The sequence below is a fragment of the Pectinophora gossypiella genome, chromosome 8 (assembly GCF_024362695.1).
Source record: "Pectinophora gossypiella chromosome 8, ilPecGoss1.1, whole genome shotgun sequence".
NCBI classification, from domain to species: domain Eukaryota; kingdom Metazoa; phylum Arthropoda; class Insecta; order Lepidoptera; family Gelechiidae; genus Pectinophora; species Pectinophora gossypiella.
The window spans coordinates 13,737,547-13,761,857 of NC_065411.1; the positions used below are offsets into that span (position 1 = coordinate 13,737,547).

At 40.1% G+C, this 24,311-nt stretch overlaps 1 protein-coding gene across 2 annotated transcripts; it reads right to left on the bottom strand.

Annotated features, from left to right (window-relative positions):
• Positions 1 to 2,985: 2,985 nt before the first annotated feature.
• On the bottom strand, positions 2,986 to 23,771 carry LOC126369210 (exocyst complex component 6). Of its 2 annotated transcripts, none has more exons than XM_050013516.1 (18): positions 23,510 to 23,771; positions 23,189 to 23,338; positions 22,628 to 22,772; positions 21,794 to 21,932; positions 20,745 to 20,925; positions 20,154 to 20,229; positions 19,744 to 19,885; positions 12,991 to 13,144; positions 12,138 to 12,274; positions 10,950 to 11,085; positions 10,327 to 10,412; positions 9,584 to 9,675; positions 8,998 to 9,116; positions 7,921 to 8,013; positions 6,568 to 6,682; positions 5,736 to 5,832; positions 4,726 to 4,926; positions 2,986 to 3,582 (listed from the first exon to the last, which is right to left on the bottom strand). In XM_050013516.1, exons 1-18 carry the CDS (start codon positions 23,528 to 23,530, stop codon positions 3,339 to 3,341), a joined length of 2,328 nt encoding a protein of 775 aa, XP_049869473.1. In that variant the 5' UTR covers positions 23,531 to 23,771; the 3' UTR covers positions 2,986 to 3,338. The 2 variants fall into 2 exon arrangements, with proteins under 2 accessions (XP_049869473.1, XP_049869474.1); XM_050013517.1 differs by having other exon boundaries at positions 22,667 to 22,772; positions 23,510 to 23,768.
• Between the last annotated feature and the right edge of the window lie 540 nt (positions 23,772 to 24,311).

Genomic DNA, 24,311 nt, shown 5'->3' on the forward strand with positions numbered 1-24,311 from the left:
GACCTATTAGGCGACTGCCTGTTAGAGCGATCGGATGATAGGGCAGCAACTTGCTTGCCGAGTTCCTCGATACGGTCCAGCAGGGTAGTCAGCGGAGGGGCGGCGGCAGCGTAAACATTGACGGGACTAGGCTGAGCCTCTACGATTTTATCAGCGATTCCAGCCATTGCGTCCAGACCAAGATCGGCCTGGGTCGCGAGGATAGCTTGCGCATGTTGAGGAAGGCGGCGGAGCCATAATTGTTTCAAAATCTTTTCATCCGAAAATGAAGTTCCGGCGAGCGAGCGAAGGTGACGGAGGAATTGAGATGGTCTTCTGTCACCTAGTTCTTCGTCACTAAGGAGCCTCTTAATTCGCTGGCCTTCAGATGGGGAAAGCCGTTCTATTAGTGCCGCTTTTAGTTTTTGGTATTTCCCCTCCGCAGGGGGGTTAGTCACGACGTCTTCAATTTCGGCAGCGATCCGGTGGTCGATCTGAGTGAGGATATGGCTATACATAGTATCATCTGTGGTAATACCTGCAAGTAAAAATTGTGCTTCTGCTTGAGCGAACCACACTGTAACCCGGTCGGGCCAAAAGGGTGGCAGTTTGACAGCAACTCGGCACACAGCTGCATTCTCTGATTTAGGCTGAACATGCTGGGACCGCAGGGTCTGGTTTTCAGCCAAGAGGGCATCTAAGCGTGCTTGCAAATCCTCAGACATCGTGCATGAAGGGGTAAGTAGAAAGATAAGTAATGCAATGAAGGAAAACACCAACCCACCACACACACAATACCAATCCGAACCACAGAACCCAAGTTAGAAATCTGCCTAAACCGTGGGTGAGTAACAAAATAACAAGAAAACAAAATTATTACAGTTAAGTACATAAATGGCTAAAAATTATATGAGATTAATTCGACATAAAAGAGTATAAACATGCACACAAAAATAAAAAATAAGTTTTTAATGCGGGTTAAAGTTTTAGAAATTAATATTATTTGTAGACAGACACTAGATTAATATGTCAAAACTAATTAAATAATCTTAATTTGTTAGAACAACTGTGTATCCAAACAAAACAATTATTAAACACAGATTAGTTATTACCAATTATAATTAGTTATTATAGGTTATTTTGTGAAAAATTAGCACTAGCAATACAAAAGGAAAGTTATAGTTAAAAAATGTTATTGTAGTAAACGAAATTGTAGTTATAGTCCATAGATAAATTTAAAATACTTTTTGCACGAAGAATAATATAGTAATAGAAACACTACTTGCGTGAACAGGAACGTAGGCGATGACAGTTGTCATTGACAGATCTGTCAGCTGTGCTTAACTCGCCAAAATGTCCTCGGAACGTCCAACAGATGGCACTTTCGCGACGAAATGTTCTACGAAAAGATAGGTACTTTAGGTACCAAAATGGCCGGCGCAGGTTTGAACATGTTCACGACAATGTTTTTCACTATGTGATGTTGGATGATTTGACACTGAACTTCACTACGTTGGAAATATGACAGAAACACTTTATTGCACTATGTAGAGGGCCTGAAAGCGGAAGGTAGCGCGATGATTTGGCAGCGATGCGAAGAAATGCAGTTGCTATGTCGAATCCGCGCAATCCACAGGTTGGCCAGACAGCACGTAATGCTGGTCGGTAGTAAATAGCCAAGGTTGCTTCTGTCGTCACTTCACTGTCTCCGAAGTAGAAAGATAGTCAGGCGTTCAGCTATGAAGTAATCTTCCACTTAATTCGCTTGGAATGCGATCTTCAAAGACGCTTGTATTACGCGTCGGGTGTCACCAGTTTGGGGCCTACAATAGGTTCGATCGCAGTGTAGTGGCCGACCAATTCTTCCAAAGGCGAAGGTGATGGAGAATAATTAAAACAGTAGTCAGTGTCCGACAAAAGTTGTAATTTTGAACTTCGTTACAGAAAAAGTCTAGAGAGCGAATGGCAGTCTCATTCGCAACCAGGCAGTGTTGCCATAATAATAATCAAATTCGTTCAAAAACCATTATAACTATCCTTATAATTATTATAGCGTTACGTTATAACTAAAATTAATGATATTATTTATTATAACTTTTATAATTGAAATAAAGGCGTGCGTTCCAGAACGCCACAACGTCATAGAAAAACGTGACAAAATGTCGCACTATTATTACATTTTTCTTTATTCAAATTCATAAATAAGTTAAATAGAAAAAAGAAAACGTTTTTGTCACCTTCAGATCTGTCTTTATTTAGTAATCAGAATTTCATAATTTATCTTTGACTTAGGAAACTACCCAATTAGATGGTGTGCACTGAAATTAGCGCTGATGTGCCGCTAAAATGTTTATTGCGACCACTCTCTAAGCCAATAACGCCGATCGCGTTTTGGACGCGATTTTCGTACGGATTTGACTCATGCGAAACACGAGGGAACAATCTCGCCCTTCCAAATGTGACGGGAGCGCGCAAATTAAGTGCGATTTAAATTTTGTACCGGGTGAGAGCCTTCAGCGCTCCCCATTTGTCCGGCCAAGCAGTTATTGCCAGATACGGCAGTTCTACAATAACTCACTAGACGCGAGTTGGTCTTCGTAGATGTGTTCGTAAATGTACGCCAGAGTCAACTTCTTTGGTGGCTCAATAATAACCGTGACACCAGGGTTGATGAGGTTGGTCAATCACCTCACGACCCACACGATAGAAGTGAGTCGAGTTGCCATTTATTTCTTTCAAGATCAATGACCGGCGTCATCAACCCTGGTGTCAGGGTTCTTGAGATTTCAAAGGCCCTGACATGTTAAGTAACAACTACATACTGACTAAAGTAAGTAATAGCTGGAACCGACCGCTTTAAATGCCCTTCGAAGCACAGCTCATCTTTCGGACATTTCGGTGATCAGCCCGCAATGTCCTAACCAAATTGGGGATCACAAAGTGATTTTTGCGATATATCCCCACCGGGATTCGAACCCGGGACCGTGACCGATCCGGAGATCGCAAGCGCAACGGTCAAAGACTGTAATTCACACGCAACGGCGTGGCATTTAGGGTGGTATTAATAAACTAATGTCAGCTTCGAGACTGCCCTCAAGATAATGTCATTGTGACAGTTCTCATATAAAAACAGACATTTGAGCATGATCTTGAGGGCAGTCTCAGCTGAGATTCGTTTATTAATACCACCTTTAGTCTAAGATTGCCTATTGTTATGTACTACTTTTGTCGTATATGTAATTGATATTTTTCTTGTGAGTTTGTGCAAATACAGAGCTCTTGTATTGTATTGTACGCATGAGTCCAATTCATACGAACACGCTTCCAAGACGCAACCGTCTTAAATCTCAAAATTCCATTCACGAGCCGTCCTGGTTCTGCAGTTGCTTCAACTGCTTCAGCACGGTGTCGAGCAACTTCCTTCTGTCCCTTTCGTTCTTCTTCAGAACGGAGAAGACGGAAGACTTCTGTTCTGCTTCCTTCAGCTTTTCTAACAGCGTGGCGGCGTCGCGGGGCGTGACCAGCGCGTACTTCCCGCCTTCTATGCCGACGTCGTGGAGATACGAGGACCAGTCCCAACCCGTGATCAGGTCTAGCAGTTGCCTGGAATAATTATGATCAGATATAATAAAGTTTTACTAAAATAAGTTTTCTTCTTTCGTGTGGGTTGTGAGGTTGATTACCAACCCCATTAACCCTGGTGTCAGCCTTGCGAAATGACGTAAATTCAAAAATGTTACATTGACCTTCAACAAGTTTATCCATGATAATTACGTTGAATAAATGATTCTGATTCACATTCTTGTGTTGTCTTGTGTAGGGCTCAGCCTCCGTGGTCTAGTGGTTAGAGCGTTAGGCTCACTATCTGGAGGTCCGGGTACGATTCCCGATCTGTCTGTCCTTTGTTTGGTAAGGACTTTTCAGGCTTGAATCACCTGATTGTCCGAAAATATAAGTTGATTCCGTGCTTCGGAGGGCACGTTAAGCCGTTGGTCCCGGCTATTAGCCGTAAAAACACTTACACCAACCCGCAGTGGAGTAGCGTGGTGGAGTATGCTCCATACCCCCTCCGGTTGATTGAGGGGAGGCATGTGCCCAGCAGTGGGAGGTATATAGGCTATTTATACACAGGGCTTGTAAGTTTCGATAAACGGAGCACTGGGTTCCTTATACCATGACTCCAGTGTTGCAGTTTTAGGTGATTTTTGGTGTGTTTAGCGACTTTTTTTTTCGGTCTAGCGACTTTAAAAAAATTGGCGACTTTTAGCGACTTTTTCAAGAATTCATAGTAAAACTATATAAATCTCCCTGATAAGAATATTTTTATGATACAAAATTATTTTACTACTAATTTAAATCTAGTTATACTGACAACACACTCAAGGACTGCTATTTGAATAAAGAAACCTTTCAAACTATGAAGAACAAGTTTTTTCCGTGGGATAATCGACCTTACTACCTACGCGATAAGAAGGGATTGCTATTGGCTTTAGGGGAATCCCCTAATTTAATGACAACGATCTAGAGGTATGAACCCTGTCACTCTATCAAACGATACTTCAGATATCTTTCTCTTTCACTTATTTATTATAAACACGTAAGAGGAATAGAAGTAACATTTTGAAATATTAAGCGACTTCTAGCGGATTTTTTAATTATATATTTTTCGATATCTAGCGACTTTTTCATATAGGTCTGGGGACTTTTTATTTTCCTCAACGGCAACACTGTGTTCGCATTACGTACCTCAAGCTGGCGAAATGTTCCAACAGCTCTCCCTCCCTCAACCCCGGAACGGGCTCGGCAGCCGCGAACTGTTCACACTGGATCACATCCAGGTCTAGCTGGTACAGAGCCCCCGACGAGATCTGCTTCACGCCCGGGTCCAGCAACAGGTTGCGCAGACGCGTCGCTATGCGGTTCGTCGCCGCGCGGACTGCTGCCACCCTGGTAAGAGGTGATGGTAAAGATTTAGTTTGGATATGACACAGTCAAACAGATTCAAACTCGAACTCAAAAATTCAATTTTAATCGTCGATTTTTATAAAAATCATATATTTTTTAGAACGTCTCATCCACTTAAAACTAGTGCAGCATCTCAACCTATATAGCCGAGAAAAAGTAGCTGCAAGAAAGGCCTCGGCGCAGGGCCCTAGACGTTCTTGAAAAATGTAAGTTGTGATACAATAATCTTCTTCTTATCGTGTGGATTATGAGGTGGATGACCACCCTCATCAACCCTGGTGATTATTATTGAGCCGCCAAAGGCCCATGACTCAAGTAACGTATCGTCATTAAGCCGGCGCCAGCGCTATTTATTTATAATATTGAGTACTAATATATTACTTTAGACCGATAACTTACAGACCAGGGGGGTTAAAATGGCCACATCGAAGCAATTCATCTCAGAAAGCAATATTGCAATTTGACATTTGCGCATATAAAAGTATGTGCGCAATGCAAACAACCGTCAAACAGCAATATTGCTTTCTTAGATGAATTGCTTCGATGTGGCCATTTTAACCCCCCCGGTGTAATGGTTAACACGCTCGTCCCGTCTTGACAAGAGCTGCGGGTTCAGGTCTCGTCCGAGTCAGATATTTTTTCGATTAAAATGTTCTTCGTATCAACAGTGGCTGCAAGTTGTCTTTGATTACTTGTGGCTCTGCCCACCCCATTTGGGATTGCGGGCGTGAGTTTATGTATGTATGTATGTATGTATGTAAAATGTTCTCTTTGTAAGATTATAAATGTACCTGGCGCGTTCTGGCAGTTGTTCGAGCGAAGTAAGTACTCCGGAGAGATAGCTCAGCATGTCCGTGACAAATGAGGACGCTTGACCGGTGGGCTCCACTGAAACAATATACTAGTAAGCCAAGAGAACAACCTAGGGGGTTAAAATCGCGTATGTGAGTCGCGAGTGTCTGAGGTTCTGCGAGATCAAGAATGATGTATATGTGTGTCTTGGGTTTTACCTAAATAAACTTTTTGAGGAGCTCGGTGGCGCAGCGGTTAACGCGCTCGGTCTGCGATTGTTGAAGTTAAGCAACTTTCACAAAGGACGGTCATAGGATGGGTGACCACAAAAAAATCATCTCGAACTCCTCCGTGCTTCGGAAGGCACGTTAAGCCGTTGGTCCCGGCTGCATTAGCAGTCGTTAATAACCATCAATCCGCACTGGGCCCGCGTGATGGTTTAAGGCCCGATCTTCCTATCCATCCATAGGGAAGGCCCGTGCCCCAGCAGTGGGGACGTTAATGGGCTGATGATGAAACTTTTTTTTTTGATGTGTGAAAATTATGTTTTTATATTGTTTGCACTTAAGTTTCATATGTCTAATTATATTATTGTTTATATTGAAAGTTTCACGGCGCATTGGCGCTTCTGCACTGTAAAGTCGTGAAATGCAAATAAATAAATCGAAGCAATTCATCTAAGAAAGCAATATTGCAATTTGACATTCGCGTATATAAAAAAAAGTAAGTGCGCAATGCAAACAAATGTCAATGCAATATTGCTTTCTTTGATGAATTGCTTCGATGTGGCCATTTTAACGCCCCTGATAACTGAAAAATTTTCATAGTCACCTAGAAGCCAGTCATAGTTCTCGAGGTCAAGAAACTCGTCGACCTTCTTCTCGAGATTGTCGCAGATCTGCTTCTCGGCGTCGTCACGAGCCGACTGGAACATACTACCTGCAGTCTGTAACATAACATCATCTTTTAGTAGTTACATTGTGTTGTGTAAAAAACGGAAATCAAAATCAAAATTTCCAGTCCACACTTGTCTGTGCCATCCGCCCGCGCTTTCTCAGTACGTTGCACGCACGGTCGGGTTATTCCCGAAAAGCGGGATTAAGCCTGTCCCGCGCGGGACATTAAATTTTGGTTTAAAAATCTGGACGTCTGGCAACGCCGCTGGTATTCCACTTCACAACCCACGATAAGAAGAAGATTTTTTTATTTTTATTTATAACACTTCATAAATTACACATAGATTATTTACAAACATCGCTAAACCTAAACAGGTTTGTCTCGATGCCTTCTTCTTCGGCATTCGCCACGCTTTCACATTATTACATTTAAAGAACTTACACAAAACAAATATTTACCATTCACCGAGGTGCTTACTTAATTATAATAGAAAACAGGTAGGTAGCAAACAGAAATCACACATTGACCGTCAGTAGGCATACGCTGCTACATGCAGTCGCTCATCAACAAACCGGTCTTACGCTGCGAATACAGGATGTTTTAACGCGTCCCATTTACCTACAAACGTAAAATCACGCCCTCATTCCCACTGAGGTGGGCAGAGCCATAAGTTGATTGAAGACATAGGTAGTTGTATTTCATGGTTTGTTATAATTACTTATACCTACTATCTAAATTGTTACTTATAACATTATGACACATTTGTTTGACATTGTAGTGATATCATAAAATAAAGAATAACTCTACGTATAGAACGGGAACTCTCCGCCCCGCTCAACTCGTATCGGGCGCCCACCTCACCCCCTCTGTGTGTTGAGACGGGCGATACGGTGAACAGTTTAGTACGAAAGAGACATATCACTGTGAAAAGAGCATACTACAGTATTATTGTGAACAATTGCAAATATAAATTGTCTCATTCCCGGACCATAATATAAGCTCACGGCTATATCCCATTAGGGTGGTCAGAGGTACATCCATCGCAAGATGAATTAAGTACCCACACCTCACAGAGCTTTCTGTTAGACCAACGTGATAAATGGTGAACATCACTAATTTAAGAGCCACGCTCTTGTCGGTGTAACATTCTCCATGCTACTTTTATAAGAAAAAATAGAGCAGTGGTTTCCCTCTTGCGTTACGCTCTGCAGTACTGTCTGACGCGAGCAGGGTAGTCTATTACACTGCACTATAAGACCAATATTATAAAGTATCGTGGAGGGTTACCTGAGTAGTAACCAGCTCGGAGCCAGTGATGTTGCTGATGAACTCATACAAGTATATCGTAGCGTCTTCAAGATACTTGGTGTCCACGATGATCTACAACAGAAATATACTTATTTATACAAGGTATTAGTTGACATCGTAATGACTACTGAAGGGGATGATTCACACCATGATTCTGAGTTAATATCAAGTGGAATTCCTCGTCGCAAAATTCAGGTTTTTTTCTGTTTTTTTTTTAATTTTTTTCAGTTCCATACTTTTGCGACGGAAAATTCCACTCGATATCAACTCGGAATCATGGTCTGAATCATCCCTCAAAGTTTTCGTTACGATGTCACTAACACTATATATAGAACATAATAACAAGCATCATACCTGTATCGCCTAAGTCGAATATCAATTATCTATGATCGAAAGAAGAATTCAAACTCATGAGTGAAATCTGTTTACACCCATATTCTAAGATGTTAACTAAGATGAAACTTCCTCCACTCGACTCAGCCTCAACTTTGTATTTTAAGGTATTTTAAGTTGACGTTTACGACCTCCACTTGGGGATCTTAACTCACTCTAGTTGAATATATTATACTACCAACAAAACAATATGAAAATAATGACGGCATGTCTTACTGGAGTAAACTCGAGTTAAGGTTAAGGCGTCGTCTAAGAATACCGATTTTGAGCTGAGTTCGATGTCTTCCGTGAGGTCGCCTCAACTGACGACGGAGTTATCATCCTAGAATACGGGTGTTAGAGTCTGCGTCGAGATTCCAACCCGTGACACTATCATGTAAGTCACGCGTTCTCCGAACTGAGTCATCACGGATTTGTGATACATAGCGTGGCTTATACTATAAAGTCGTAAGACCGAATGTTCTTTTAAAATCCAAAACCCATTGTTATTGCTATTGTGTCTGGAAATCTCGGCGTTAAGAGGTTAAGGCGACGATATTGTATGGGCCATGTTGCTTGATTTAAGTAAATAAATGTGATATGTGTATAGTATGTGAATGACGTGTGTGTAGTGTGTGAGTGATGTATGTAGTGTGTGAGTGATGCGTGTGTGGTGTGTGTGACCTGCACGAGCTGCTGCAGCGGCAGCGGGTGTCGGAACAGCGCGGACAGGCAGCCGGTGAAGGAGCGGCTCAGCAGCAGCGACGCCGAGTGCCGCGCCGCCGCCGCGCGCCGCCCGCCGCCTGCGCACACACACCACCATGGAATGGACTGCCTGGTTGGGTTTATAGCACCCACCCGTGCTTAGGGAAACTCACGAAGAGAAACTCGCAGCTCTTGTTGGTATACAGGATAACGTCATTATTAGACCGGGTTTCCACTGACGCGGAGATGGGCGGAGAAGAGCGGAGATGTGCGGATTTGACCAATCACAGCGTTCGAGAGAGCGAAAAACTAAGACGCGCTGTCACTCTCTCCCTCACGGTGATTGGTCGATTCCTGCATATCTCCGCTCCTCTCCTCACAGCTCCACGTCAATGTAAACGCAGCCTTACGCCGACAAGAGTTTTTTTTTAAATTATTTTCAGTTCCATACTTTTGCGACGTAATTTTCAACTTGATATCAACTCAGAATCATGAGAATCACCCCTCATAGTTTTCATTACGATGTCACTAACACCCATGTATATTGGGAGAATTCTATACTTACCTAGGCCTAAGCCCGCCGAGTATTTCAGCCAAGCGTAGATGAATTCCTTTACTTGTACGTACACCGCGGGCACTATAGAGGAGAAAGGAAATCTGAAAACAGAAAATCATATTAAATATTATTTCATGTCATACATTACACTAAAGAGCCACGCTTTTGTCGGTGTAGCATTCTCCATTCTTGTCTATCAAAGGCCAATTCCTTCACTTCCTTATAAGACACGACGTTCACCTTCTCTTGAAACTGTTCCATTTAAGCTCTTCTTGGTCTTCTCCTTCTTCTCTTTCCTTATAGCTTTCCTTCTATGATGTTTATTTTATTTATTTTTTGTTTTTTTATTGTGTTACTTTTCCCGTAACTTGTTTCAAAATATAACCTGTTACGCACCCCAGACACTCCATTCAACCAACTCGAGTCGCGCTTCTACACGCACGTATCTATAGCTATTAGTTATACTTATTCATTTAGTGAAATGATTAATGTCTAAGAAAGCAGATTATACAGGGTGTTAGTGACATCGTAACGAATACTGAGGGAAATGATTCACAGATTATAATTCTGAGTTGATATCAAGTGGAGTTTTCCGTCGCAAAATTCATGTTCATTTTCAATTCTATACTTTTGCTATGTGAAATTCCACTTGACGTCAACTCAGAATCATGGTCTGAACCATCCATCAAAGTTTTCGTTACGATGTCACTAATACTCTGTAAAATTCTGTGGTATTATGTAAAGTTATTTACTTTCTCGGGAAGGGCTGCGTTTCCAACTCATCACCGTCATACGGGAATGTGTCCATAACACCGTCGTATTGTTCTTGATTTTCCACCTGCAACAAACACGATGATACCCAGTTAGCTCAAACTTTAAAATTAAACTGGGATGGGATTTCACTACACACCAAATATCACGATTCATCATCTGCGTAGCATTATCCCGTTTTTCACAGGGTCAGCTTACCTAACCTGAAGATTGGACAACTCCGGTTTTTTACAGGAGCGACTGCCTGTCTGACCTTTCAACCCGCGACTGGAAAACCAGCCCAATACAGGTTAGATCACATACCTCCGAAAGTTTCCTCTTCACCGCTGAGAACGTGATAATGTCCCACTGCTGGACACAAGCCTTCCCTCAATCAACCGGAGGGGATATGGAGCATACTCCACTACGCTGCTCCACTCCGGAATCATCTTAATTGTTCGGACATTCAGGTTATTCAAGCCTGCAATGTCCTTACCAAACAAAGGACTGTCTCACAAAGTGATTTCGACAACATCCCCATTAGAAGTAAATAAATAATAATAAAAATAGTGAGAAGCAATATCGATAGTCTAACTATCGATAGTTCGGCATACAGTTTTCTCACCTCAATGGGCAAGAAGGAGGCATTGTCGAGTATGTCCCGGAAGACGACCACCCAGCGCTGCATCAGCACCTCAGTGTAGTGCTCGGCCATCTCCTGCAGCAGCAGGGGCAGAGGCTCCGTCGGGAGGCCGTAGCACCTGCGAGGAAAATTCGAGGGTGACATGTGGGTTGTAAAGTTTTTATACCCTCATTCAGCACTTACCGCTATCAGCCCAATAGGGTCGATTAATAGGCTACTTGACAACCTAGTCAAATGAGATACTTTTTACGAAACGTCAAAACGAAAGTTTTCTTTAGAGTTCGTATGGAAATACTGTCCTGTGACGTCATGGATAAAAGCGGTCAAAGTCATACTACTTATTCCATAAATAAAAATCGAAAATAAGTCGAAAAGTAAAATGAGACTGATTTTTGATCATCTTAGACTGGCTTCTACTTCCAGATAAACATTTTATAATTTATCTTTGACCCAGTCAAACACCCTATTCTTTCAAATATAATCTCCACATACGACGCCTTAAGCCTCATGTTTGGATCATAAATGATTATCACGTGCTCAGCGGTGAAGGAAAACATCGTGAGGAAACCCACATTCCAGAGAAATGCATTTTCGGAGGTATGTGACCTAACCTGTATTTGGGTTTGTTTTCGACAGGCTGAGCCGCTGAGCATGTGATGATCGTTTATGATCCAAATATGAATTTGAAAACAAATTCGAAAATCATTAGTTTAGGCCTGGCCTGTTCGAACATGTGAATTCACAGTGAGAGTCAAGCGATTTTCCAACTCGGGTTTCACAGCTTTAAATATATTGACACCAGACAATAACCCTAAAGTTTCGATGACGTAGATTCAAAAATGTTAAATAGGCTAGTTTCCAACTAGTCAAATCAGTTACTTTTTACTAAACGACAATACACGAAATTACTACGGAATTTGTATGAAAAAGCGCACTGTGTCTTCATAGAAAAACGTGATAAAATGTCGGACTTATTATTACGTTTTTCTTGATTAAAAATCATAAATAAGTTATATAGAAAACAGAAAATGTTTTTCGTCAGTTTTAGATCTGTCTTTATTTAGTAATCAGAATTTCATAATTTATCTTGAACTTAGTGCATGACCCAATTGACCTACAAGTTTACCCATTATAATTACGTTGAATAAATGATTATGAGTTCTGACTTACTTGATGGTATTGATGAAGAGCATGATCTGGTGTTTGATGCTCAACATCAGCGTGGGGTCTGTGATCAGCGAGGTGTTGGTGCGTAACGTGGCCGCCACCTTGCTGACCGCCATGCTCCAGGTATCTAGCAGCCAGTCCTGGGATGACCGTAGCCGGTTAGTTTTAACGTAGCAATTAAATTAATATCCTATACCTAAAGGTTGCCTGGAAGAGATTGCTACCTTAGCAATAAGGCCGCCTGTTGTACTACCAATTTAATTATAATACTAATGTATTTTTAATGTGATTTAAGTGCAATAAAGAGTTTTTGTATTGTATTGTAGCGATCACTTGAGGAGTTGAGGCATCCTAGTATAGTTAATGTTTGTTTCCTGGTAGCGGTTGCCTGGAAGAAATTACTCTAGAGCAATAATTCCGCCCAAATTGTACTATATTATGTTATGTCTAACGGCCCCCGTGGTGTGCGGTGTGCTCACGTTCCGGAGGTCCCGGGTTCGAATCCCGGTGGGGACAAATCACAAAAATCACTGTGATCCCTAGTTTGGTTAGGACATTACAGGCTGATCACCTGATTGTCCATAAGTAGATGATCCGTGCTTTGGGAGGCACGTTAAGCCGTTGGTCCCCGTTATTACTTACTGGTGTAAGTATGTAGTCGTTACATGAGCCATGTCAGGGGCCTGTGGCGGCTCAATGATAACCCTAACACCAGGGTTTATGGGGTTGGTAATCCACCTCTTAACGCACACGATAGAAGACTACAACTATTATCAACAACAACCTATTACAATCTATTAGCAATTATTATCTATAACTGTACCTAATTTATGCACAATAAAAATCTTTATCTGACCTTGGACACTAGTCCCGCCCCGGTGGTCAACAGATGCTCCTCCAGTATGAAGAAGCCCAACACAGCATTGAGGTAGTTCTTCACGCTCTGGATGTTGTCGTGCAGGTTGCCTGACGGGATGAGAACCAGACGAGCTTGTTGCTTGCGTTGGGCTCTGGGGAATTAAAAAAATAGGAAAGGAAAAAAAACCGAAACCGAAAGGGACCAAAAAAAAAGAGGAATTGGAAAAAAAAGATTTTGATTTGAACAATCATTTTGAACATTGTTTTAAGTTTACGCGGTTATTATCATAATTAATGCAACAGTGTCGAAATATCGGGAGTCTCATATCCCCATTTAAACGCGGTAAGAACCCGTTATTATGTGCTTTAATTATTAATCATTTTGAATTTCATGTCGTTTCGTTCGTTTCGAAATCTTTGTATTTTATAAAGCCATATGTAAATGTCCCGTGAGGTACGAAAGTTAGTTGTACCCTACTTAGTTCATCTTCCGATGGATGTACCTCTAATTACCCCAATTGGGATATAGTCGTGAACTTATTTAGTTATGTTATTGTTATATTTAGTTATGTTATTATTCTTCCAAACAATATGATAGTATTATTGATAGACTACACTCAAAAGTCAAAACTAGTTTAGAAGTTCTTAAAATGATTGTTGGTTCAGTAATAAAACAATGTACCTATAAGTACCACATCGATATGAGTCTTATAAACCATTGTAATGATTGTAGCAAGTCAGTTCAAAATACACTCCTTGACCGAGAACACGTCTTTTCGTATAAGCAATTCCCTGCATTGTCAAGTAAACCTTAGCACCTTAACATATGGTCGAATTTCGAACCGGATTACGTGCGCGCTTACGACCTAACTATTCCGAGTTGTTTACTGCAAGATGTTCGCTGCATACAATAGATACGAAGCGCTCGAAACAGCACGGCGTAGCAAGTAGTTACCTATACTTCCGATCAACACGGGATTACGCAAAGAAGATTGAAGCTTAAATATTACGTTTTTGACTGTGTCGTCGTGAATTATCGTGCAGTATTATGTCTACACCGGAACAGTATCTATCTATATTAGAAGAAACGGCGAATTTACTACAAAAAGCCCAAGTTAATCTCAAGAAATGTCCTAAACAACGATTAACCAAGGGTTACATCGAAACTCGTATACAAACGATCAACGAATATTGGAAAACGTTTCGTACGACACATCAAGACCTCATTAAGTGTATACCTAAAGAGAAGAAAGCTGAAGTGACATACTTTGTGAATGAAGACTACTACGTCATAGAAGATTTGTACACATGCATGTTAGCCGATCTGCGAGATTTATTAGCTAGATTTACAAATTCAAGTTTACCGGAAGGAAAAACAATTAATGAAGGACAAGTCAAGTTACCTCGCATCGAGCTACCAGCCTTCTCTGGCGTCTACGAGGAGTGGCCAGCTTTCAAGGACCTTTTCATCTCTTTGGTACACAACAACATGTCTATAAGCAAGGTTGAGAAGTTACATTACTTGAAGAGTGTCGTGAAAGGAGAGGCAGAAGCCCTATTGAAACATATTCAAATCACTGAAGTCAATTATGACCAAGCATGGGACACACTGAGCACACGATATGGCAGTAAACGACTTATAGTGAATTCTCTCTTGAAGAAAATGATTTTACAGAAGAAACTTCCTTCCCAAACCGCAAGCCACATAAAATCACTGTTGGATACAACTAATGAATGTCTAAACAGCTTAAAAAATATGAACATCGCGGTTGATTCTTGGGATCCTATAATTATATTTCTACTCGTACAGAAACTGGACCCAGAGTCTCATAAAGAATGGGAAGAGTTCGCATATAGTGAATGTTCAGACGAATTACCCACGTTCGAAGATTTTGTCAAGTTTCTACAAAGCAAGTATCGCACACTAGAACTTATCACCCCACCATCAAGAGAGAAGTCCAACCCGAAGAACAAAGAACTTACAGTCCACGCATCTACCACAGAAGATGTAAGAGATAAAAGCTGTCCAGTATGTAACGAAAACCATGCGTTATATCAATGCAGGGACTTCAAGAATAAGAAATCAACGGAAAGATGGGAGTATGTAAAGAACCAAAACCTATGCTTCAACTGTCTGGCCACCGGACATTCCGCAGCAAAATGCCGCTCAAGTACATCCTGTCATACGTGTCGCAAACGTCACCATACGCTAATACATATACAGAAGCCACCAAGCCCTGAATCGGCACAAGCACATCACAGCCATGTTGACGAACCCCTTCAAGCCACCAAAGATGAAACTAAAGACACGAATCTCGAATTATCATCTCACTTTGCTTCGAATAAGTCAACTGCTCTTCTGGCTACAGCTTGTGTACCTATAAGGGACATGACAGGAGGTACCACGGTTTTACGAGCCCTGGTAGATCCAGGATCTCAAGCTACATTCATTACAGAGCGAGCTGCCCAAATGCTTAAGCTAAAGAGAAGGCCAGTCAATGGATCTATATCAGGCGTGGGTTCCACGAAGACATCAGTCAAGCATGCAACTGAAATCGAGCTTCTTTCAACACATGATGAGACATTTAACTTGAAAGTGAAAGCTTATGTACTGCCTACACGAATCACCACACAATTACCATCACAAACCATTCATGCAAGCACCTGGCCTCACTTAGAAGGGCTTACTCTGGCGGATCCAAGTTTTCATCAACCAGGACGAGTCGATATGCTGCTGGGTGTTGAAGTGTGCGCCCAAATTATGAAGGGAGACATTATCAAGGGTTCACCAGGCACTCCATGTGCACAAAACACCTGCCTGGGTTGGATTCTATTTGGGAACATACAAGAGAAGACACAAGAAGACCATGTAATTGTGATGCACGCTAATCTGAATCTGGACGACTTGCTAAAAACAATGTGGGAGCTAGAATATGAAGATGAAAGAATACAAACACAAGACGAAAGAAAATGCGAGCAACACTATCAAGCTACACATTCCAGATCAGACGATGGGCGCTACATTGTGAGATTACCTAAGAAGACTGAAGAATTATTATCTACAAAGGGAGAAACACGAAAAATTGCACTAAGAAGACTTAATCAACTAGAAAGAAGATTTGAGAAAGATGAAAGGTTACAGATAGAGTACGTGAAGGTGATGGAAGAATACCAAAGGTTAAGTCACATGGAAGAAGTTAAGGAAAGCGAAATAAACAAACCAGCTGTATACTTACCTCACCATGCAGTGGTGAAGGAAGAGAAAGAAACTACAAAAGTTAGAACAGTATTCAACGCGTCACAGAAGGGAATAAATAACATAAGTCTAAATGAAGAGCTACTAGTAGGTCCACAACTTCAAGATGACATGAGAAACTTAATCACAAGATGGAGAATGAAAAGGGTATGTTTCGTCGCAGACATCAAACAAATGTATCGCCAAATCTTGGTGGCACCCGAAGACCGTGACCTCCAAAGAATAGTTTGGCGAAGCAACAAGGATGCGCCTATCAAAGATTATCGCCTGACCAGAGTTACTTTTGGTTCAGCCTCTGCACCGTATCTGGCTGTCAAAACATTACATCAAGTTGCAGATGACGAAGGGCAAGACCATCCTATTGCCTCTAAAGCCATAAAGGAAGACTTTTACATGGACGATTTGATGTCAGGACGAGATAACTTACAAGATGCCATTACTACAGCAAAGGAAATAGATGAAATTCTTCAAAGGGGAGGCTTCATCTTGCAAAAGTGGTGCTCGAATAACGCTGAATTTCTGAAACAATTTGAGCCCTCACAAAGAAGCACTCATGTGAGCTTAGACATCTCCATTGATGGCACCATTCGCGCCTTGGGTGTAACCTGGAACATGGGAAGAGATATATTCAAGTACAGCCTGAACCTACCACCTATATCTGAGACAATCACCAAACGAACTATTTTGGCAGACATACAGCGACTGTTCGATCCTCTCGGATGGTTGGCGCCTGCAATATTGCCAGCAAAACTCTTAGTTCAGAAACTATGGTTACAAGGCGTTACATGGGATGAAGAAGTTGACCAAGTAACACAGAACGAATGGATTGAGCTAAGAAATAATCTACACAACATAGATGGTATTGAGATAAAGAGATGGTTACAAACTACCGAACAAGACATGGATAACATTACAGTCCACGGATTCTGTGACGCATCAATCAAAGGATATGCAGCAGTTGCCTACATGAGAACTGTTAAGGCAGATGGTACAGTAATGACGAATATAATAGCAGCCAAAACAAGAGTCGCGCCGATTAAACCGGTGTCACTGCCTCGACTGGAGCTGTGCGGCGCTGTTCTGCTTTCCAGGCTCCTGAAACAGATTAAGAAAGCTACAAAACTACCAAACAAACAATTCTTCGCTTGGACCGATTCCACTATTGTCTTGTCATGGTTATGTGGAGATCCAGGAAGATGGCAAACTTTCGTCCGAAATCGAGTTGTCGAAATCCTTGACAATGTTGATAAAAATTGGTATCACGTACAAACCCATGACAATCCTGCGGATCGAGCCTCGCGTGGAAGCTCCGTTGAAGATCTGAAAGAAAATGAATTATGGTGGAAAGGGCCACAATGGCTGTCATTGGAGGATATTAACTACACAAAACCTAATAATCTAACTACTGACGAAGAGAAGAAGAAGGAAGCCATACAAGTTAACCTGAAAACAAAGGAAGCTAATCTAAGTACACAATTTGAAGATTTCGATAATCTAACAGAATTACTACGAGTGATTACTTACTGTAAAAGATTTTTAAAGGGAAAGAAATTAGAAGACAAAGATACAATAATAACTACAAAAGAACTAGATGAGTCTCTAAAAGCATGCATAAAAATAATACAAAACCAAAAATTTGAAGAAGAGATATCTAATCTACGAGAAAAGAAGAACGTTAAAAGAGAAAGTAAATTAAAAACATTACAACCTTACCTGGACCACGACGATATTCTCAGGGTGGGCGGAAGACTGAGACATTCCGACTTAAAAGACTACAGCAAGCACCCTATAATACTTGACAGCGACAACATTATCACTGCTCTCATAGTAGCTGAAGCCCACACGAAGACCTTACACGGCGGAGTACAGTTGATGCTTGGATACTTACGAACTAAATTTTGGATATTGAAGGCTAAGAAATTAGTCAAGGCTAAAATTAGTAAATGCTTGAAATGTGCTAAGCTGAGAGCTACAGCTCAAACACAATTGATGGGAGATTTACCACGAGTGCGAGTAACACCAGCCAGACCCTTTTTAAATAGTGGTGTTGACTTTGCAGGCCCTTATCAGGTACTGATGTCAAAGGGAAGAGGGGTAAAAACCAATAAAGCCTATGTTGCAGTATTCGTATGCATGAGTATCAAGGCTATACACTTGGAATTGGTTGGAGACCTTTCAACAGAGTCATTTATTGGGGCGTTTCGCAGATTTGTGGCCAGACGTGGTAAATGTGCACATCTGTGGAGTGACCAGGGCAGAAACTTCGTTGGTGCTAACAAAGAACTTGCCGCTGCTATGACGGAGGCCAAATTACAATTTGAAGGGAAAATAGCTGAGACTCTTGCATTAGATGGCACGCAATGGCACTTTATACCGGCTTACAGTCCCCACATGGGTGGTCTATGGGAAGCGGGCGTCAAGTCTATGAAGTACCATATGAAAAGGATATTGACCTCACATCTTACATATGAAGAAATGGCTACCATCTTATGCCAAATTGAGGCGTGCCTCAATTCACGACCTCTGAGCCCCATAGACGATTCAGACCCCGATAACGTAGTAGCCCTGACTCCAGGACATTTTTTAATTGGAGAATCCCCGATCACCATTCCAAGCCCGGACTTCACTGATCTTCCCACGAGTCATCTGTCTCGCTGGCAACATATACAAAAATTACTTTCCGATTTTTGGAAAAGATGGCAACAAGAGTATTTGTCTAGACTTCAGCAGAGACCTAAGTGGCTAAAGCAAACACCGGATATAGAAATTGGGCACATAGTGCTTATCAAGCAAGATAACATGCCACCAGGGAAATGGGCCTTAGGGCGTGTAGTAGAAAAACATCCAGGCACAGACGGAATAACCAGAGTTTATAGTGTCAAAAGTGGTAATAATATTGTTCAGAGATCAGTTAATAAACTGTGTGTCTTGCCTATAGATACAGCGTAAATTCAACCTTGTTAAAATATGTAATCTAGAAATTTAACTTTTACACAATGTTTTTTTCTTTAGAATCTGGTTAAATTATTCGCATGTTTAGTTATGTTTAACACGGAGGTTATATATTTTTTGGTTTCTTATTTACAATGAACGTGAATACAGTTGTTGGGTGTTATATACAATGATGATGATGTTTATGTTTATATAAGTTTATTATATCTTTATAAGTTTATTTTATCTTTATATAAGTTTATTATATGTTAATATAATTCTCCAAATTAAATGACCTATAGGGTCCTTTGGTGGGCGGGATGTTGGTTCAGTAATAAAACAATGTACCTATAAGTACCACATCGATATGAGTCTTATAAACCATTGTAATGATTGTAGCAAGTCAGTTCAAAATACACTCCTTGACCGAGAACACGTCTTTTCGTATAAGCAATTCCCTGCATTGTCAAGTAAACCTTAGCACCTTAACAATGATTTAAAAATATTTCGCCAAAACTTCCAAGAATATTCACCTACACAATTTATTACATATTAATTACATACCTGTAATACTGCACGAAGTCAGTCTTAGCACCTAGCACAGTGTGTATGTGAAGACAGCGATGTAGGGGGCTGAAGTCCACCAGCTCATGTGGGCACTGCGCCCCGCTGTCCAGTTTAGCTGTGATGCCCAGCAACGCCATATCTGATGAATATACTGTTTATATTATCAGGAAACAAAACAAACCGATAGAGATAAACACAGATAACTAGACACGGGCAGATAGACATCGACAGATAGACACAGACAGATAGACACAGACAGATAGACACAGACAGATAGACACAGACAGATAGACACAGACAGATAGACACAGACAAATATACACAGACAGATAGACACAGACAGATAGACACATACAGATAGACACAGACAGATAGACACACGTAGATAGAGTAGTAATTCTACATACCTCTCCTATTTTTAACAATGGTCGCTAAGCTTCTTCCAAGCAGATCCTGTGTCTGCTTCAAAGCCATAGCACCAACCTAGCAACAATATAAATACATATTTTGTTATTTTTTTATAAAGAACTGGGGGGCTAAAAGGCCATATTGAAGCAATTCATCTAAAAAGCAACATTGGAATTTGACATTTGCGCATATATATAAAATTAACTGCACAATGACAAAATATGACAAATAGCCATATTGCTTTCTTAGGTGAATTGCATCAATGTCGCCCTTTAAGTGTGAGTTGTAACATATAATTTGGTAGTTTAATTGGGTTGTTTCCTAGGTCAAAGATAATTATGAAATTCTAATTACTAAATAAAAACTGATCTAAAACTGTCAAAAAATGTTTCCTTTTTTCTCTCATTAATTTATTTTTGAATTTCAATCAAGGAAAACACAATAATAAGTGCGTCATTTTGTCTCGTATTTCTATGACGTCACGTGTGCTTTTTCATACAAATTCCATAATAATTTCGTATTTTGACGTTTAGTAAAAAGTAACCGATTTGCCTAGTTAGAAATTAGGCTATTGAGCAATATAAATTCACCTGAGGACTCAACCGGCGGATGTTCTCGAGGAAGTCTCGCAGGTCGGCCATGGACGCGTCCTGAATGGCCTGCCGCAGCCGCGGGATGTCGCGGGAGATCTGCGCGCACCACTTGTACGGCCCCACGCGCGGGAGCAGCACGTGCTCCAGCTGCTCCAGGGTCTTCAAGGCCGGGTAGTACCTAAAGGCAATTGGGTCATGTACTAAAAAACGCCCATTGGCTGCACTCAAATAAAAACATATACTTGTTTATTTCTGAACCTACAAGTACACCTTTTTTTTCTTTGGGAAATGCGTTACGCATACCACGCCACCCGAGGGGACGACGTGGTTATGTGGTACACTCACATATAACTTAGTAAGTAACTATGTAGTGTTATTTATTTATTTATTTTTATTTTATTAAAAATAAGTACAGTACTTAATACATTTTTTTACAATTGACGGTGCAACAAAAACCAACTTTGGTTTGTCCGTACACCGACATTCACCATCGTCGCTTCCAATTTGCAATATAATATGCTCGAACAAATAGTACAATAAATAAAGAACATGTAGTTAGGAATTTATACACTTGCAAACGAAGTACACAAAAACTAGTTCGCTGCATCAGCTTCACCCCGCGCGTCACACGTAACTACCGGACAGCGCGACACACAGGAGGTTTTTGCGGTAATTCCTAACATTAATGTTCAGTTTAGTCTATTGAAGTATGTTAAATGAAGGAAGAGCCGAGCCTCCTGACAGAGACTTTCTTAGTCTACAAGGCGGCTCGGGTCAACTAGATTTTATGCAACGTGTACTAAACTGAAATAAAGAATTTTGATTATTATTTATTATTATTACATACATAAACTCACGCCTATTTCCCACCGGGGTAAGCAGAGACTATAGAATTCCATTTGCTTTGTTTATGTATGTATTATTAATACTCCCTGGGTGTCGCCACCTGGTATACCCACTAAAACCCAACAGTATTCCGTCTTGTCCACTGTCTTGCCAGAACCCGGGTATCGCCAAAGCATACATCCGCGCTGGCCAGTACGAACCTCTTAGCATCAACCTGAGTCTTCAGCTTGGAGTATGTGGTGAGCAGCGGCAGACAGAGCTCCATCTTCTCAATAGTGGCTGCTATGTTCAGCTCCACGCGACGAGCGCGGATCAGCTCTTCCGCCCGGGAGCATAAGCCTTATAAACAATGAAAAGAAATAAAAATAAATAAAGTGAAATAAAAAATAATTAAACTATATTTTATGGAAACATATAAAAACTGTTTTTCATATTGACCCAGATGCAACATACGAACATACAAAATCCGAAATAGGGGATGATACACTAGTTATAAGGAGAACAACTATAACAGATTTTTTGTTTTTCTAATTTTTAATGTGGCTTTGAACACCCTACCAGCAGCCAGCCTCATAGGCGCTTTCATATATCCCTTAGGCAAAGGATTGGTCAACCAGATAATGTAGACTAAAAGTCATACATGACAGTGACTCTGCCAACCGACAGTTGACTTCTCCTTTGCCAAAGGAAGTCATATTATGAGAAAATTTTAGAGAGTGAAACAATTTGTATGAAATATACAATTACTTTTAATCACATTGTTAAAGAGTTTCTAGTTATGTAATAGGGGATGACACACTAGTTATAAAAAGAACAATAATGACAGATATATGATACATTGTATATTTCTCTCGTCACATAGGTCAGTTGGAAGAAATCAATAAATTAATATGAATATCGCTTTGATGAGATAAGTTTACCTGTTCTGACTGTTTTCTTTGTAGGTATGTGCCTTTTGACTGCACTATTTTGAATAGATAAATAAATAAACAATAATGTATAAATATGTATGTCTTTATAAAAAGGGAACACACCTAGTATAATAAAAGAAAATGTAAGTAGTAGAAACCAACCCTCAGTAGTATCTTTAACATTGGCATCCACGTTAGATATCTCTGCATGTAGCTCCTCTGCATGTGATCTAACTTGCAGCAACTCCCTGATGGAGTCGATGAAGCCCTGGAAATAGCCAATCATATTTTATTGAAACATGCATTTTTTATTTCAAATCTCCTTCTATTCAAAAAAACAAAAGAAAATTAAAAATTATTTTTTCTAATTTCAAATAAAAGTGACGTAGATGTTATTTTTATAATCTTGATACTTGATATTTTTGAAATGAGTTTAATATTTGTTTCCCAAAATTTAAGGTTGGACTAGAGCATGAAATAAATCCCATATCTTACAAACACTGGAAAAGTGTATGGAATACATAGCAAGCAAATAGTGTAACATCTAACCATCTCCATTACATTGACTTTCATTGACCACTGTGTACTTCCCTAACTTTAACAAATTTCCCAAAAATTTGCACTACCTAACTTAAATTACAAAGCAAAATGACAGATCATAAAACATGTTAAAATTTTCCTTACCTGATAGTGAAAATTGCACAACTTCTCAATTTCCTTGTCATGCTGCTTGATTCTTTCATCTAGCTGCTGCACGAAGGCCTCATGCCCACCCTCCCCTTCATACACGGAGCGAAACGCCGGCCCCCAGTAGTCGTCTATACCTTCAATCTCCTGAATTTAACAAACATTCACAAATTGCTTAATGATTTAATTTAGCCAATTTAGACGCATAAACGATGTCATGTAGCTTACTGAATAGTAATAAAAGAAGAGTTTTAGTAAAAAAACCTAGAATCATTACAATAATAGATAAAATATTCAAGAGAAATCAGTGGGTGTTACCTGAATCGTAGCATTCGTCATTCTGCGTTTATATACTCAATTTTCAGGGCAATACTTATGACAACACTTTGAAGATCGAAATATACAATTGAATAGAGAATTTTTAAGTTCAATCACATAATTTTATCCTATTTTAAAATGAAAAACAATCAAGAACTCTACATTTATTTTTTTTAACAGAATGTCACATTATGTCATTACTAGCTGTCATTTCGAATGAAACACAATATTTTAACAAATATCTTTTTATTTGAAAGTAAGGAAGATACGAATGCTCGCGGTCATTTTACGTCATTTTATAAATTCTTCTGTGGTTACACTTATTACTTAACGAATTTTTTGAACTAAAGAAACGCATATTTTAGTGATATTGTTTCAAATTACGCATGTTTTTTTACCTAAGTTGTAATCCTCTTTAACTAAAAGTTTTAAAAAGAGTTTGTTGTTGATTATTTCATAAATAACAGTTTATAAATAGTTTGTAAAATAATATATCTTTTTTTAGAATAGTTTAGTAGTCAGCCAAACAAAATAATTAAGAAATGTAAAAGTGTAAAATGGAACTGCGTTATTTTTTAAGATTTTTAGAGCTGCCATTTTAATTACCTAAATTACCCTAAAAGTATCAATATAAGAGAAACCAATGGGGAGGCTCGGAGGCCCATACGCAGCTTTTAATAATGGCGCTTCAAAAGTTGGTCCCTGTACGGTACGGTCCAGTCCATTTTATTTTCTTTTAGTATAATTATGCTTTTAGTATAGTTAGACTTGTAAACGAATATTATTGACTTTTCTAAGATAT